The sequence below is a fragment of the Aedes albopictus genome, chromosome 2, assembly GCF_035046485.1.
Source record: "Aedes albopictus strain Foshan chromosome 2, AalbF5, whole genome shotgun sequence".
In the NCBI taxonomy this organism is placed as follows: Eukaryota; Metazoa; Arthropoda; class Insecta; order Diptera; family Culicidae; genus Aedes; species Aedes albopictus.
Genome location: NC_085137.1, coordinates 503,340,035 through 503,353,709, shown reverse-complemented (window position 1 = coordinate 503,353,709; position 13,675 = coordinate 503,340,035). Strand labels below are relative to the sequence as shown.

The 13,675-nt window shown below is 36.0% G+C and overlaps 2 protein-coding genes across 7 annotated transcripts in view; one reads left to right on the top strand and one right to left on the bottom strand.

Annotated features, from left to right (window-relative positions):
• The window catches only part of LOC134288725 (guanine nucleotide exchange factor DBS-like), a 106,292-nt gene extending 103,726 nt beyond the window's left edge, over positions 1-2,566 (bottom strand). The window contains exon 1 of one of the 3 annotated variants that reach the window (XM_062854469.1): positions 769-2,566. In XM_062854469.1, coding sequence (XP_062710453.1) covers positions 769-790 — 22 coding nt within the window. In that variant the 5' untranslated portion in view covers positions 791-2,566. The remainder of the gene's footprint in view (positions 1-768) is intronic. The other 2 variants (XM_062854470.1, XM_062854471.1) reach the window with 2 other exon arrangements.
• The window catches only part of LOC109407813 (cullin-4A), a 417,220-nt gene that overhangs the window by 271,492 nt on the left and 132,053 nt on the right, over positions 1-13,675 (top strand). The gene's annotated exons all lie outside the window — the stretch shown is intronic.

Genomic DNA, 13,675 nt, shown 5'->3' with positions numbered 1-13,675 from the left:
GCAAGAAAATTATAACGATTTGATTATTTTTCTGATAAAACACCAAATTTTCTTAAATTTCAACATCGTTTCAAAATTCAAGATGCTATTTATAGTTCATTTAAATTCCCTCTAATTGTCTTGAATACAAATACGTTTTGAAAGAAAGTAACAACATAGCCGGCAATTCAATGAAAAAATAATGAGATGCATATTAAAAATATACCTTTTTACTAAAACATCATAAAATTAATGAAACCACTATAACTTTTTCACTTGTTAATAATTTCAAGTTGAGTCAAACGTTTTTCAGAGCTCATAATGTAAGTCATAAATGGACAAAATTTCATTGCATTTGGTCCATTGAATCCGGAGATATAACAGCTCGAAGTTGGCTATCGGATAATTCTACCTTTTTCTAAAATATTTATAACTTCGTGCAGAATAGTCCGAACTTTTTCATTTTTGTCCACTAATACACAACTAGTTGATCAACTCACAGTGAAAATTTGAGAATATTTGATGCACTTTTAGTAAAGTAACAGCTAATTGGACATTTTTTGAAAAGTGAAAATTTCGCCTGTCCCGATCATTTTGTCTATCCCCTGTACATCCAGAATTTAGGGGAAAATTTTCTCCAGAATTTCCGATAAAACAACTTATGCAATTCAACAAAATGTTGCCACATTTCGGAGAAAGTGCAGCCTTTCCTTACATATGCATAACAATTTTATTGAAGAAATATTTATATGATCAAATAAATGCAGTTATTCATAATCATATCATTACCGTTACTCTCTACTTGTCCCATTGCGACGCTTTTTCCGCTATCAGAATAACTCAGCCACAGAAGTTCACACTTCGATCCATTCCCGCCTGTTACAGCATCCTAGGTTGCACTCAAACAGCTGATCACGGTCGGCTTAGATTAGCAATTCCAAACGATCCACAGCTCACTTCAGCGGACCTTAACCTTCTCCTCGAGATCACGCACACTTCTATCAAACCTGAATCACTGCACTAACTATACGATGCGATCGTACTTTAATCAGAAAACCAACAACCAATAAACTATGTGTGATAGGGAGCCGGTGTCACCACCCAGTTTCCTTCCGAACCGGTTCCGCAACAGCAATTCTTTCCCCACGATCACGTTGCTCTTCGTTCACCTTCTCCACTTTTCCCTGTAGGCTAGGGCCTAATGCACGGAAAACAGCTTCTCACAAGATTTCAGATCAAGTCGATCGATCTTTTCTGGTTTCACGCGCTTTCACTGCACACTGTACGATACGCGGTAGCAGGTGAGATTCCAGACTCCTCCGTTTCGTTTACAACTTGTGTCACACTTGGAACAACAGCTTGCAGCTTCTTCTCATCAACCTAGTTTGGGTTTCTTAACCAGGCAGACCATTGCCTCTGGAGCCACTTTAAAATAAACTTCTTCAACCGACACAAGCTGATGGATTTCCACTCCTCTGTGAACTATTTTCACACTTTTCCCCCAGAGGTTTTCATTTGCGGTGAAGACAACGACCACGACGACGGCGACTACACGCCAGCGTAGAATGACATCTCAATACCTTTGCAGTCAACACAAAACGAAACCAAAAAATGGCTTTGTACACTGACTGGCTGTACTAGGTACAACACTGCGAGCGAAGTCAGATTAGTATGCAACCAAAGACGCGCTCCACTTCGGGGGGAAACCGAAAAAAATAGACCTCTTCACGTCGTGTTTCCCTTCTTTCGATGCGGTCAAAGAAAGGCAAAAATAGATGAAGCCTAACACTTTCTATACAGGCACTTCAGAACTTTTCACAATCCGCACAATGCCCCCCATCGTGAACGACCGCACAACCGATACACCATTCCACTCCGCAGACAAATTCGGATTAGAAGCGCTTGCCGCCGCCGGTTTCAGTTTCACATTCCACGAAAACTTGACGATCACCACCCAAGTGACCCTTGACGCACCCGCGCACGTTGTCCCTCAAACCAAGGGACACGACAACGACAAATCACTCACGTGGGGAGATATCAACAAAACGAACACCACGGACAACAACCGCTTATCTAAACGCACGCACTGCGACTCGTTTACCGGCAGCTGATCGACGACTGATCGTCGTACGAAAACGAACCGAGCGACAATCTGAAGGGGGTGGATGTGACCGTCGTTGGTGAGAATCAATGATCGTGCGACATGTTGTCTGCAACGCTCTATTCTCTCGCGGTCCCGGTTCTCTCACATGTTGTACACGGTAAAAAAAAAAAAACGCACGTGGATGTGAAGTGCAGTTTGACTGTTATCTGAGTACCAGAAAAAGTGTAATTAGGATATAAATTTACATCATCATATGCACTAATTCCCGTCATATAAGATGAAAAATAATGGCAGCCTATTTATTGCACCCATAAACAAATAGAAACGCTCCATAGAAAATCAAAAAGCGCTCCATTAAGAATCAACATATGTTCCATGAAAATGTGCAATATTACCCATAAATAATTGAAAACGTTCCATACTTTATAAAAAATATACCGGTAAAACATAAAATTTTCTCATTAACAGTGAAATTTTGCACCAATAAGTAATACTGAAATGCTCCATACCGTCTTCCCCCGTTGGTTTGACCTCATCTAATCTGAACATTTTTTAATTTGACCCCCTCTAATCTGCACATCGTTCAAACTAAAAGTGGCTCAAACGTCATTCTGCTCATGGAACGGAGTGAAACAGAACGCAGAATCAAAACAAAAGAGCAAAAAGGGTTACCATCAGTGTGTTTTCCGATGCCTACAGGGTTACTAGAAGTTCAAATTAAAAAATGAACCCCGTTGGTTTACATGAGGTGTCGTTCAAACCAACGAGGGTAGACGGTAATAAAATTCAAATGCTCCATAGAAAAATGCAAACGCTCCATAAAAAATTTAAATTGTACCCATAGAAAATTAAATATTGCTCCATAGAAAAATCAAATTGCCTCATAAAAAATTGAAATTGCACCATAGAAAATAGATGAATTCACCATAAAAGTTATCAAACTGCACCATAGAAAATATGAATTGCTCCATGAAAAATTGAAAATCCCCCATAGATAGCATATCCTCATAATTTATTTCGACGGGGCTGAATTTCTTTACATTGCACTGCTTCAGTGGTGCAAATGTTTGAAGTTATGGAGAATTATCAATTTTTCATGGAACAAATTGTTTTTTATGTGATACAGTTTGATAATACTTATGGAGCATTTGTCTATTTTCTATGGTGGAATTCTAGCTGGGATCCAGGAATGTTGCTGGGATTTATTCAAAAATTTCTGGCAGAATCCTTCAGGATGTTTTGCTGGGATTAATCAGGTAATTCCTGCTGGAAATCATTCAGGAATTCATGGAGAATGCCCAAGCGAAATGACTGGAGAAATCCCAGCTGCAAATGCTTGGAAGTTTTGAGTAAGAATTTCAGGATATACCCTAGTAGGAATATCAGCTGATACTCTAAGAGAAATGTCTAAAAAATCCTTGAAAAAATACTGCAAGAAAAAAAATCTATAGGTATCCTTGGCAAAATCTCTGAAGAAATCCTCGGAAACATCACAAGAAAGCTCTTAAGCAATCCCAAGAAGAATTTCAGAGGAATCCCATCGGGCATTTGTGGAGGAATTCTTACAGGGTTTCTCCAAAACTTTCTCTAGGAATGGCTCCCGGCATGCATGATGAAATTTTCATAGAAATTCCTGTTGGGAATGCAGATGAAATACCTCAAAAGATTCTACCTGGGTCCACTAAAAATTCCTCCATGGATTCCTCCTGTGATTCGTCCAGGAATTTCTTCGTGAATCCTTGCCGATTCTTTTTCCGGGGATTCCCGTATTAATTCTTATTATGAGTTCTTCAAAACTACCTCCAGATCCAAGGATACTTCCAGAAAACCTCCAGGAAGTCCCACTAAGATTCTGTTTTTGAGGCATCCCAAGAGATTTCTCCATGGATTCATTCCTCCAATTCCTCTAGAAATTTCTACAAGGAATCATCCGAGAACATTCTGGCATCACTACTAGAAATTGTTGCTGGGATTTCTCCAGCAATTCCTAGATAATTTATGGTTTTTCCAGATTTTTTTTTTAATTGGGAAATTTAAGATCCTGCTGATATTTCTCTGGGACTGCTGAGATTCCCCTAGACATTTCAGGCAGGAATTCTCTTGGTTCTTGTTCTCCTGCTGAAAAATCTCAGCAAAAATTGAGTTATTCATTTATTTATTTATTATTCATTTTAAAATTTTGTACTAAAAAGCATTTTTTTTCCGAGCCAGTATGATTTTTCTCAGATTTTTTGAATTTAATAATTGAAATTGATTTTTTGATATCACTTTTTGACAGCTAGACAACTGCTTGACTGCTCCATCCAGTACACAATCCTACGATGGGAAATTCAACAAATCGCTTCTAAACTAAATTCAAACTGATTCATAAATAGGTTCCAGGGCAACAAAATTCAGATAAAAAAAATTTGATGCGCAGATAAAGCATATGGAATTATCTCAACACCGATGAAGAAACCAATTCCCGCCAAAAAATAGTAGGAATTTCCTAAGGATTTCCATAAGTAATTATGTTCCTAAAAAAACCTACAAGAAATCTCTGAATTACTTTTTGAAACAACTCCAAGAGGAACCCAGGAAGAAATTCTACAAGAATCCTATGTGGAACTCCTGCAAGCATCTCCGTAGGAAATTTAAGAAAAATTGATGAAGAATTAATTCGAGAAACACTCTAGGAAGTCCTTCACGAATGCTTGATGGATTTCTGCTACAAATTTTGACTAGAATTCCTCCATGCATTTCTCAAAGGATTCCTCCAGAAATTTCCCCGATGAATCCATTAAGGATTTCCGCAAAATTTTCTCAAAGAATTCCTCTCGGAATACCTCCACAAACTACATATTGCTAAGAATCCTTCAGAAATTCGTTCTAGGATTTCTCCAAGCATTCTTGCTGGGATTCTTTGACATTTGCAGATTGTATTAGAACAGTTATTGCTCTTAGGAGTCTTCCAGGAATTTCTGGAATATTTTCAGCAAGAATATGCTGCACCAAAGCATACATCATGACATACTTTGTATTATATTTACCTCAATCTCATACTTCCCTTTCTGAGTTCATCTTCTATATATAAAAATGCAGTGGCATACGTGGGACCGCGCATAACTCGTGAACGGAACGTCGGATTTGGGTCATCTGAGTTGTGTTCTCTTAGTTTTCATCCAAGGAAGGTTTATGAGGCAAAAAAACATGTAGAAACTGTGATTTTTTTAAAACAGATTTTTCATTCATTTTGAATGGTCACTCCGACTTGGAACGTCAACAAACACAGTAGGCAAGACAAAGTTTGCCGGGGACAGCTAGTATTTTTTATAAATATTTCTCGCTTTGACAATGATTACGATGAGCGGAATATATGGCAATGACAACATTTTTGGCGAATGCATGCAAACTGTCCATTCGCCAGACTTTTCCTCGAGGCTTTCTAACAAACTTCTATTAAGATTTCTTATGACTTCTACATCCAGAACTGTAATATATTCCCGATTTTTTTTATAGATGTCTTATACTATCTTGGCGTGTACTTAGCTGATTCAATTACAAAATTTGTATCAAATTCCATAAAAATCCAATGGAATGCTTCGGCGGATTACTTACAAGATGTGTGATAAATTATTTCTAGTGCTGTCATGGTAAAATCGGAACTAGTTAGTCAAGATTTTCCGATCTCAGCGCCCCTTCACTGGTACATCCCCATGATAGATTCCTGGAGAAATCTCTGAAGAAACCGCTTGAGCAATTCCTGAAGGAACAATTTCTGAAAGAATCCATTCCAGGAAGAATATCTGAAGAAACACCTAAAAACCCCTGGTGGAATACCTAACAAAACTTCTTGGGATATTTTTGAAAAAAAAAATCCTAGAGAAATCACCTAATAAAAATCGTGAACAATTTTTTTTAATGAATTTCTGGACGAATCCATAGAGAAATCGATAGATGTAAATGCTGAAGGAATTTCTGAGAAAATACATAGAGGAATACCTAGCGGAATTTCAGATAAAATCTCTGTGTGAATTTCTGCAGAAATCTTTGCAAGAATGGCTTCCAGCTTTTCAGCGTTTCTGTCAAAGGATAAGCAACATTGGGCGGAATTAAAAAGTACGAAACTGATTACACTCATTCGAAGGTACTTGGATATTTTTTTAGAAATTTCAAAAGTATGAGGAATTTCAAAAGTAAATCATGCAAGATGCTTTGAAAGAATTCATTGTGGAATTTAACAAGAACAAGAAGAATTTCTGAACAAATCCCCAAAGAAAATTTTTGTATGAATCCATTGCAGAATTTTTTAAAGAATCCGTGAGGAAATTTTCGGCCAAAGACAAGGACAAACTTCCTTAAGATTTTTTTTTTGGAAATATTTTTTAGAAGAATTTCTGAAGATTTTTTTGGTAGATTTTCTGAAGGAATCACCAATAAATTCTCCAAATGAATGCCTAGAGAAGTTTCTGAATGAATATCCAGATAAATTTCTGAAGTAATCCCTGGGTAAATTTCACAAACAATCTCTGAAATGATTTGTGAAAAATCATGGAAGAAAAAGTGAATTCATGCCAGTTGAAAGAATTCTTCGTGACACTTCTGTAGGAACACATGGAAGATTTGCTGAAATAATCTATAACATGATTATTTGAATGCGGAAGTTTTCTTCGGAGACCGTCGTGAAAAGGTTGACAATTCTGGGTTTACTTACTTTTATTTAACACCGCAGAATTGCAACAAAAGGCGATCGAGCAGATAGCGGCGAATACAGCACAACCAGTAACCACGCTCTATCAAGAACTTGTCGCGAATTTCTGAATTTCTGAAGGAACCCCTTTGTCGTGACCAGAGCTACCAACTCTGTCACTTTCTTACAACTTTTTAGATAGCCGCAGTGAGGAAACTCGAAACCACTCACTGCCGCTTAAATTCAATATGTCCGCTGTTGCCGACTTTCAACGTTCCGACTTGCAGTAAGCGGTTTCACCCGCTTACTTGTCGTCGGAGCGAAGTAACTCCTATCCGTCGTCGTTCGCTTCAGTCTATCAACTGACTCGCGCTCTCGCGCACTGCTGAGCGCGCAGGCAAAGCTTGCCACATTTTTTCCGATTCTGACAGTCGCTCGGCTCGTGGAGCATTGGGCGATCTTGCGACATAGAAATGGGGGTACTTATTTTTTTTATTTCGATTATGTAATTTATTCGTAGAATATAATTCGATAGGGACATTATTTTATAATTAATGTTTCCAGTCTCCTATTCTACACCCTTGAGGAGATTTTTCTGGAGCAATTTGTAAAGGAATTCCAGGGTAAATTCTCGGAGACATTTTCAAAGAAATACCTGCATGAAATTCTAAACTTTTTGATCATTTTGGGACATTTATGCAAATAACGTTATTGTGTATGTTCATTGCACCAAATATTGGCTTTTGAATTAACTGTACATATTTTTGAAGACAAAATCGATTCGCAATATGCTTGCAAGATAGTGGTTTATTCGTTGTTTTAGCAAGAATTACTAATATATGCAAAAAACTCCGAGCCCTTTACGGACTCAGTTTTTATACAGTTTTTATATGTTTTGGTACAATTTGGTTTGAAAATAAAAATGAAATGAAAAATTGGCTTTGATTTTATGTAAAATTTGTTTTTATATACATTTCGAAAATTTAAAAGTCCAGTAAATCGAGGAATACCTGTATAAGAAACTGACCCATTGACCCACAGGAATAACTGCGGCTTCATTCAGGGACTATTTCAACGTTCCTAGTACAAACTAGACATGTGTATGAGTAAAAATATTCAAATCCGACAAGTATTCGCTGAACGGCAAGATTTTTATTTCGTTTGCGCTGACTCAGACCGATACGGATTTAGCCGTATCCAATTTTGAGAACGCACAAAAAGCCTTATGAAAATAATAATTGCAAATAATGATAGAGTCCTATTAAAAATTTGAATTAGAATTTTCTTGTATCATTGATTATCATTAGTTTGAAAAAAAACGTAGTAGGCGTTGCCGCGTGCAGACGTGTTTTGATCTGCTCGTCACGTTTCTTTCGCATTCGGAAGATTTTTTTTTCGCGATTCCGCCGACGGTTTAGTCGGTGCTACGCCATCCGGATGGTACTTCCGCGGGTGAAAATTGTGAATAATTGATTTTAAGAAGATGTTTGTTCAAATTCAGGAGGTGTCCAAACTCAGTTCCGCGTTGCAGTCTTGCAAATGGGACCAAAATTCGTATCAAGTGTCGGAATTTGTCGTCGAATCCGCGTTTTAGCATCCAGTAGTTTTTCGACTGTAACGTTTGTGGTGAAACTATGGCTCCTGGTTTTCCGAGTGTTTTTACGTCTTTGGATGATATGACACGAAACCCTGTTGGTACCAGTGCAGTCTCATATCCATCATTATATGAGTGATGAAGATTACCTTTGAAACAGGAAGTGTGTTTGCAATATCATTATCCATTTGATAACGGTAATGCACACATGCGGGGCTTGTTGAAAGTGAAAGTGACCTCGGAATGGACGTGAGTAACCAGACATTCTGAAACGGGTCACTGGATCCCAACAGAGCTATCACCTTTCAACTCCCGGGCTAAAGATGATTTCAGTTTTTAGTGTGAAATTGAGTAAAAATCACACAGAAAACTGCAGACATCTTTCTTCCATAATACCACTGCCGGACAGTGGGAGTTGAAATGTATATACACACACACAATACACACACACATCATTGATTATCATTAGTTTATCATGATCAAGCGGATTACTAGTAACTTTTAAAATGCTGCAACTTAACATGATAATATAACATTTATTGCAACGTGAGAACTATTATGAAAACGATTAGTTTGGGGCTGTCCATTAATTACGTAAGGGAATTTTTGCGATTTTCTGACACCCCCTCCCCCCCTTGTAAGATTTTTTGTATGAGAACCCAAAAAAAATTGTATGGCGCGTAAGATTTCTCAAACCCCCCCTCCCCCCAAAAACCCTTACGTAATTAATGGACAGCCCCTTTGTTCATTTTTGATAAAGGGTGATACGGTCAAAATTTGGTCACACAATTTGTTTCATAACTTGAGACTGCGTACACCAAAACAGCTGATTTTTGGACCAGTAATGGTAAGGTACCCCGGGGCAAGTGGGACCTAAAAAAATGCTAGTTTAGTTTTGTCAATCCAAAAAAAATCAAACATAAATAATTTTATAATTCCAATGGTTCTAAAAGACATTGTTGGTATATTTCACCTTATTACCGGGCGTTAAAACTATTTCAAATTTTTTGCATTCTGTATATTATGCATATTATAAAAAGTGGAGCAGATCTCCATTTACTCCGTATCACGGGGCAAGTGGGACCTATTCGGAATGTTTATACAAATGGCGTAATATAGTTGCTGCTTATATGTAAAGTAGCATTAATAGTAAATATCTTATACGAATAACTATGTTAGGCGGTTTATGTTGGAAGAGTTTTGAGGTATCGTGCATAACCCAGCCAGCAGTTTGGTTGCTATATCGAAATTGCAACTGAAATAATCACACATATATAGCACCAAAGAAATCGTATTCAATGCACGAAACAGGCATATACATACTAAAGTGGAGGCCATATCGAAACATATATACGATTACTGCGATTCCATCCGACATAATTTACGATTTCTCGAAAAATTTCTACGATTTCGCCGATTTTGTCCGTCTTAATATACGATTATGCATGATCTTATTACGATTGAGAGTACCAATATACGACTCAAGATTTTCAAATTAAAAAAAAAACAATTGGTGCTCAGTGGGAATCGAACTTAGGTCCTTTGATTGAGAAACGTATAAAAATTAGCATGATACGGTGCGAGACTTGTGGTGGGAGCGTTGTTGTTGTGCATTGAGTAGTACCAAAAGTGGTGCCTTGCAAGAGACTTAGATTCACATCGTTGTTGAAATCTATACACCACTTATTGTAAGTCATCTGCTAGTATGAAAACCTATACATTTGGTTGTAATTATTGCTACCATGGTTGGAATGTGTCAACAACAACAAAAACACAAATTTGTGATGAAGACCATTTTTTTCTTTTTCTCCATCATACACATATGTAAACATAACCATTTACGATTACCGAGATTAAGATTCGACTATTAAAAGTACAGTAACAATCATATGCGACTGTAAAAATGAATATACGATTTCTACGATTTCATTCACTTCGTATACGACGCAAGTATGACGCAAACGATCAATATACAACATTGTTATAGTTGTATACGATTTCATCGATTTTCATCATACCTTTAGGTAGCAAACTCGATTTAGCAGTTTCATATACGATGTGAAGCGACGATTTTCACGATTCAAAGAAATCATATATACGATGCTAGCGAACTTGCAGCTTGACACTAAGAATGTATGTTTTTTTCACGATTCTATCCGATTCTGGGCGATCCTACCGATAGTATCTCGCACCTTTTATGATCAGAGACGACTATATGAAACAAAATTGCAATTGAAATTTAATTTGCATGAAATGCGATTTTACGCAATCATTGTCAACAAATATACATATTATTATACAATTCTGATTCAATATATGAAAATATACGATTTTTTCCACACAATTATTTACGATATGTGGTTGGCTGGGAAATTACGTAACACATATATTTACGATTCACTGAGAAAAAATTGATTTAACTTTAAGCAACTCGCGCAAAACAAATTGCATTTTTTATTAAAAAAGCGCCATAAAGTTAAATTCCGAAAGATTTCCAAACTTGCTTTTCATGTTACGTAGTTGATAAATCTCGCCAAAAGATTTTTCAAGATTAACAGATGTTATGTTTTTCCTTGCATAGTTTTACGATCATTAAATAAATATTTTGAAATCGTGAACATTGAGTAAGTCGTTTTCCAATTTTTTTTTATACTTTATGGCCGGTTCCTTAACACTCAGAAAAACTCATTATGCAGCGAAAATGAAAAAATAATAGAATTTGCTTAGACGAAAATATGAAAAATTGATGGTTTCAAAAAAAAATATGTTCTACCCAAGACTTAGCCATTTTAAACAATAGGTTAATCATCAGAATAAAAGGAAAAAGTATAATTCAACGATTGATTACTTCAGGCGCCGATTTTTACTTCCCTTCTGTGTAAATTTCGACTTAGGCTGACGAAAGCGAGATCAAACTGTGAAAATGTGTTTGTTTACTCTCATAGGTCTCACTTGCCCCAGATGCTGAAATGCACTGGGCAAGTGAGAGCCGTTATCTAAAGGTAAAAAATGAAAATAAATTACAGCTTTTTTGCTTAAAATAATTCGCAAGTACTCCAAACATTATCCTGAAACCGAAAAAGTTTTACTTTATTTGTTATTCTATTTTAAAAGGACGAATGTAGTAGAGTACGTTAATCTCACTTAGTGAATTGAAAATTACATATGAACAACAATAACATATATGGTCCCTTTATGGTGAGAACAATTACAATTTTTGAATTCAAAGTATCCATTGGTGTGATACCTATGTTTTCCATGAAGAATGTTTGCCATAAAAATGAAAAATTAAAAAAAAATATAGCTGTAGGTCTCACTTGCCCCGGATTCTCACTTGCCCCGGGGTACCTTACATTATATGTAGCTTACACCATAAAATTTTCATCAAAATCGGTTTAGTATGTGCGGAGATATTGTGAATCCTGAAAACTGCAATTTTAAAATGTTGTACAAAGAGGATTAAAAAATAAGAACACATTTTTACTCTTTTATTTATAGAGCCAGAAATACTGAACCAATTTCAATGAAAATTTTTCTGTATGTTAAGTATACATATCAAAATGTTGTGTAAAAATTTCATTCAATTTGATCCAGGCATTACAAAGTTATATTTGTTTAGGTGGTCAAATTTTGTCAAGTCAAGTCAAATTTTGGTCACACATTTTTTTCATAACTTTAGACTGCGTACACCAAAACAGCTGATTTTTTGATCAGTAATGGTCCATTATATGTAGCTTGTACCATAAAATTTTCATCAAAATCGGTCTAGTATTTGCGGAGATATTGTTGAACCCTGAGATCTGCAATTTTAATTTTTTTTTCACAAATAAGAACACATTTTTACTGTTTTATTTATAGAGCCAGAAATACTTAACCGATTTCAATGAAAATTTTTCTGTATGTGAAGTATGCATGTCAAAATGTTGTGTAAAAATTTCATTCAATTTGATCCAGCCGTTACAAAGTTATATTTGCTTAAGTGGCACCCAGTCAGTTTTTTTCATATTCAAACTGCTACAAATTTGAAAGTATTCATACAAAATGGCTCAAAATTTTACTAAGAACGTATTTTCATAATAGTATTATACTGTAAAATTTTGATAAAAATCGGAGCAGTATTGGTAGTTCTATAATCAAAATTGTGCTTTATTGACTTTAAATTTCCGAAAATTTACTATGGAGCGCCTATGTACAAAATTTTAAAAAGGTAGGTCGATGGTTTTGTCTATATATCAACCAATACTCAACCGATTTTGATGAAAATTTTATGGTATAAGCTACATATAATGTAGCATTACTGGTCCAAAAATTAGCTGTTTTGGTGTACGCAGTCTAAAGTTATGAAAAAAGTTGTGTGACCAAATTTTGACCGTATCACCCTTTATTCTTCATTATTTTCATTGGTCTCACTCACTATTAATAACTTCATCATAAGCAGTCAAAAATTTGAACCAACATCGTTTTTCAAGTGTCAATACCGGTGCAGTATTTTGCTAATCGCTGAGTGATTTATTTTCAGCGTACCATCTTTCTCCGAGAGCTTTGCAACATGTTGAACTCTCTCCGCAATCAGCTGACTGAAGTCGTACGTCATCATCGACTTACCTTGACGATGACGACCGTCACGTCACGTTTCTCATGATCATACGATACCTTTCCGAAAAGGTATGTGTTGTATGCTCGCGGATGGTTTTTTTTTCTCATCTTCGGTATGTCCATCTAGCTGGCAGGACACTTTTCATAAAATCAAAAATAAAGACCGTTAAGTGAGTGTACCAAGTGCGTACCATAGCGTACCTAACGGGATTTTGAACGTACCTGACGAATTCTTAGAAAACAGGTGTCCTGCTGGATAGATGGTGGTTTTTTCGAAAATCTCCATGAATCTTTCCGACGCTAAGGTTTTCTGCATGTACCAACAGCGTACCTTCCGAATCTGACCTCCTTTTTCAACGTACCTCAAAATTTCCCATACTTTCTTACATAAAACTTTTCAAATTACATTATATGTTTAATAAAACAGCTTCATTGCATTCCTTGTAAAATTCTAGGTATGTTTGACCTAAAAAAGTTTATACTTAAGTTCAAATTTGACTAATTTATGGCAAAAAACGTATTTTAAATAGGTTTAAGCAATATACTTGATAAACTCCTGAAAGTATGCTAACCAAGTATCATTGCAAATAAAAGCCTAAATGTATGCAATAGGAAAACACAAAAACAGCTCTAAGAGATAACTGACTGGTAATAACATAACATATTGATTGAACATAATATAAAATGAAAATTTCTCGTAAGTAATATAAATCTCACTTAACTTAACTTAATT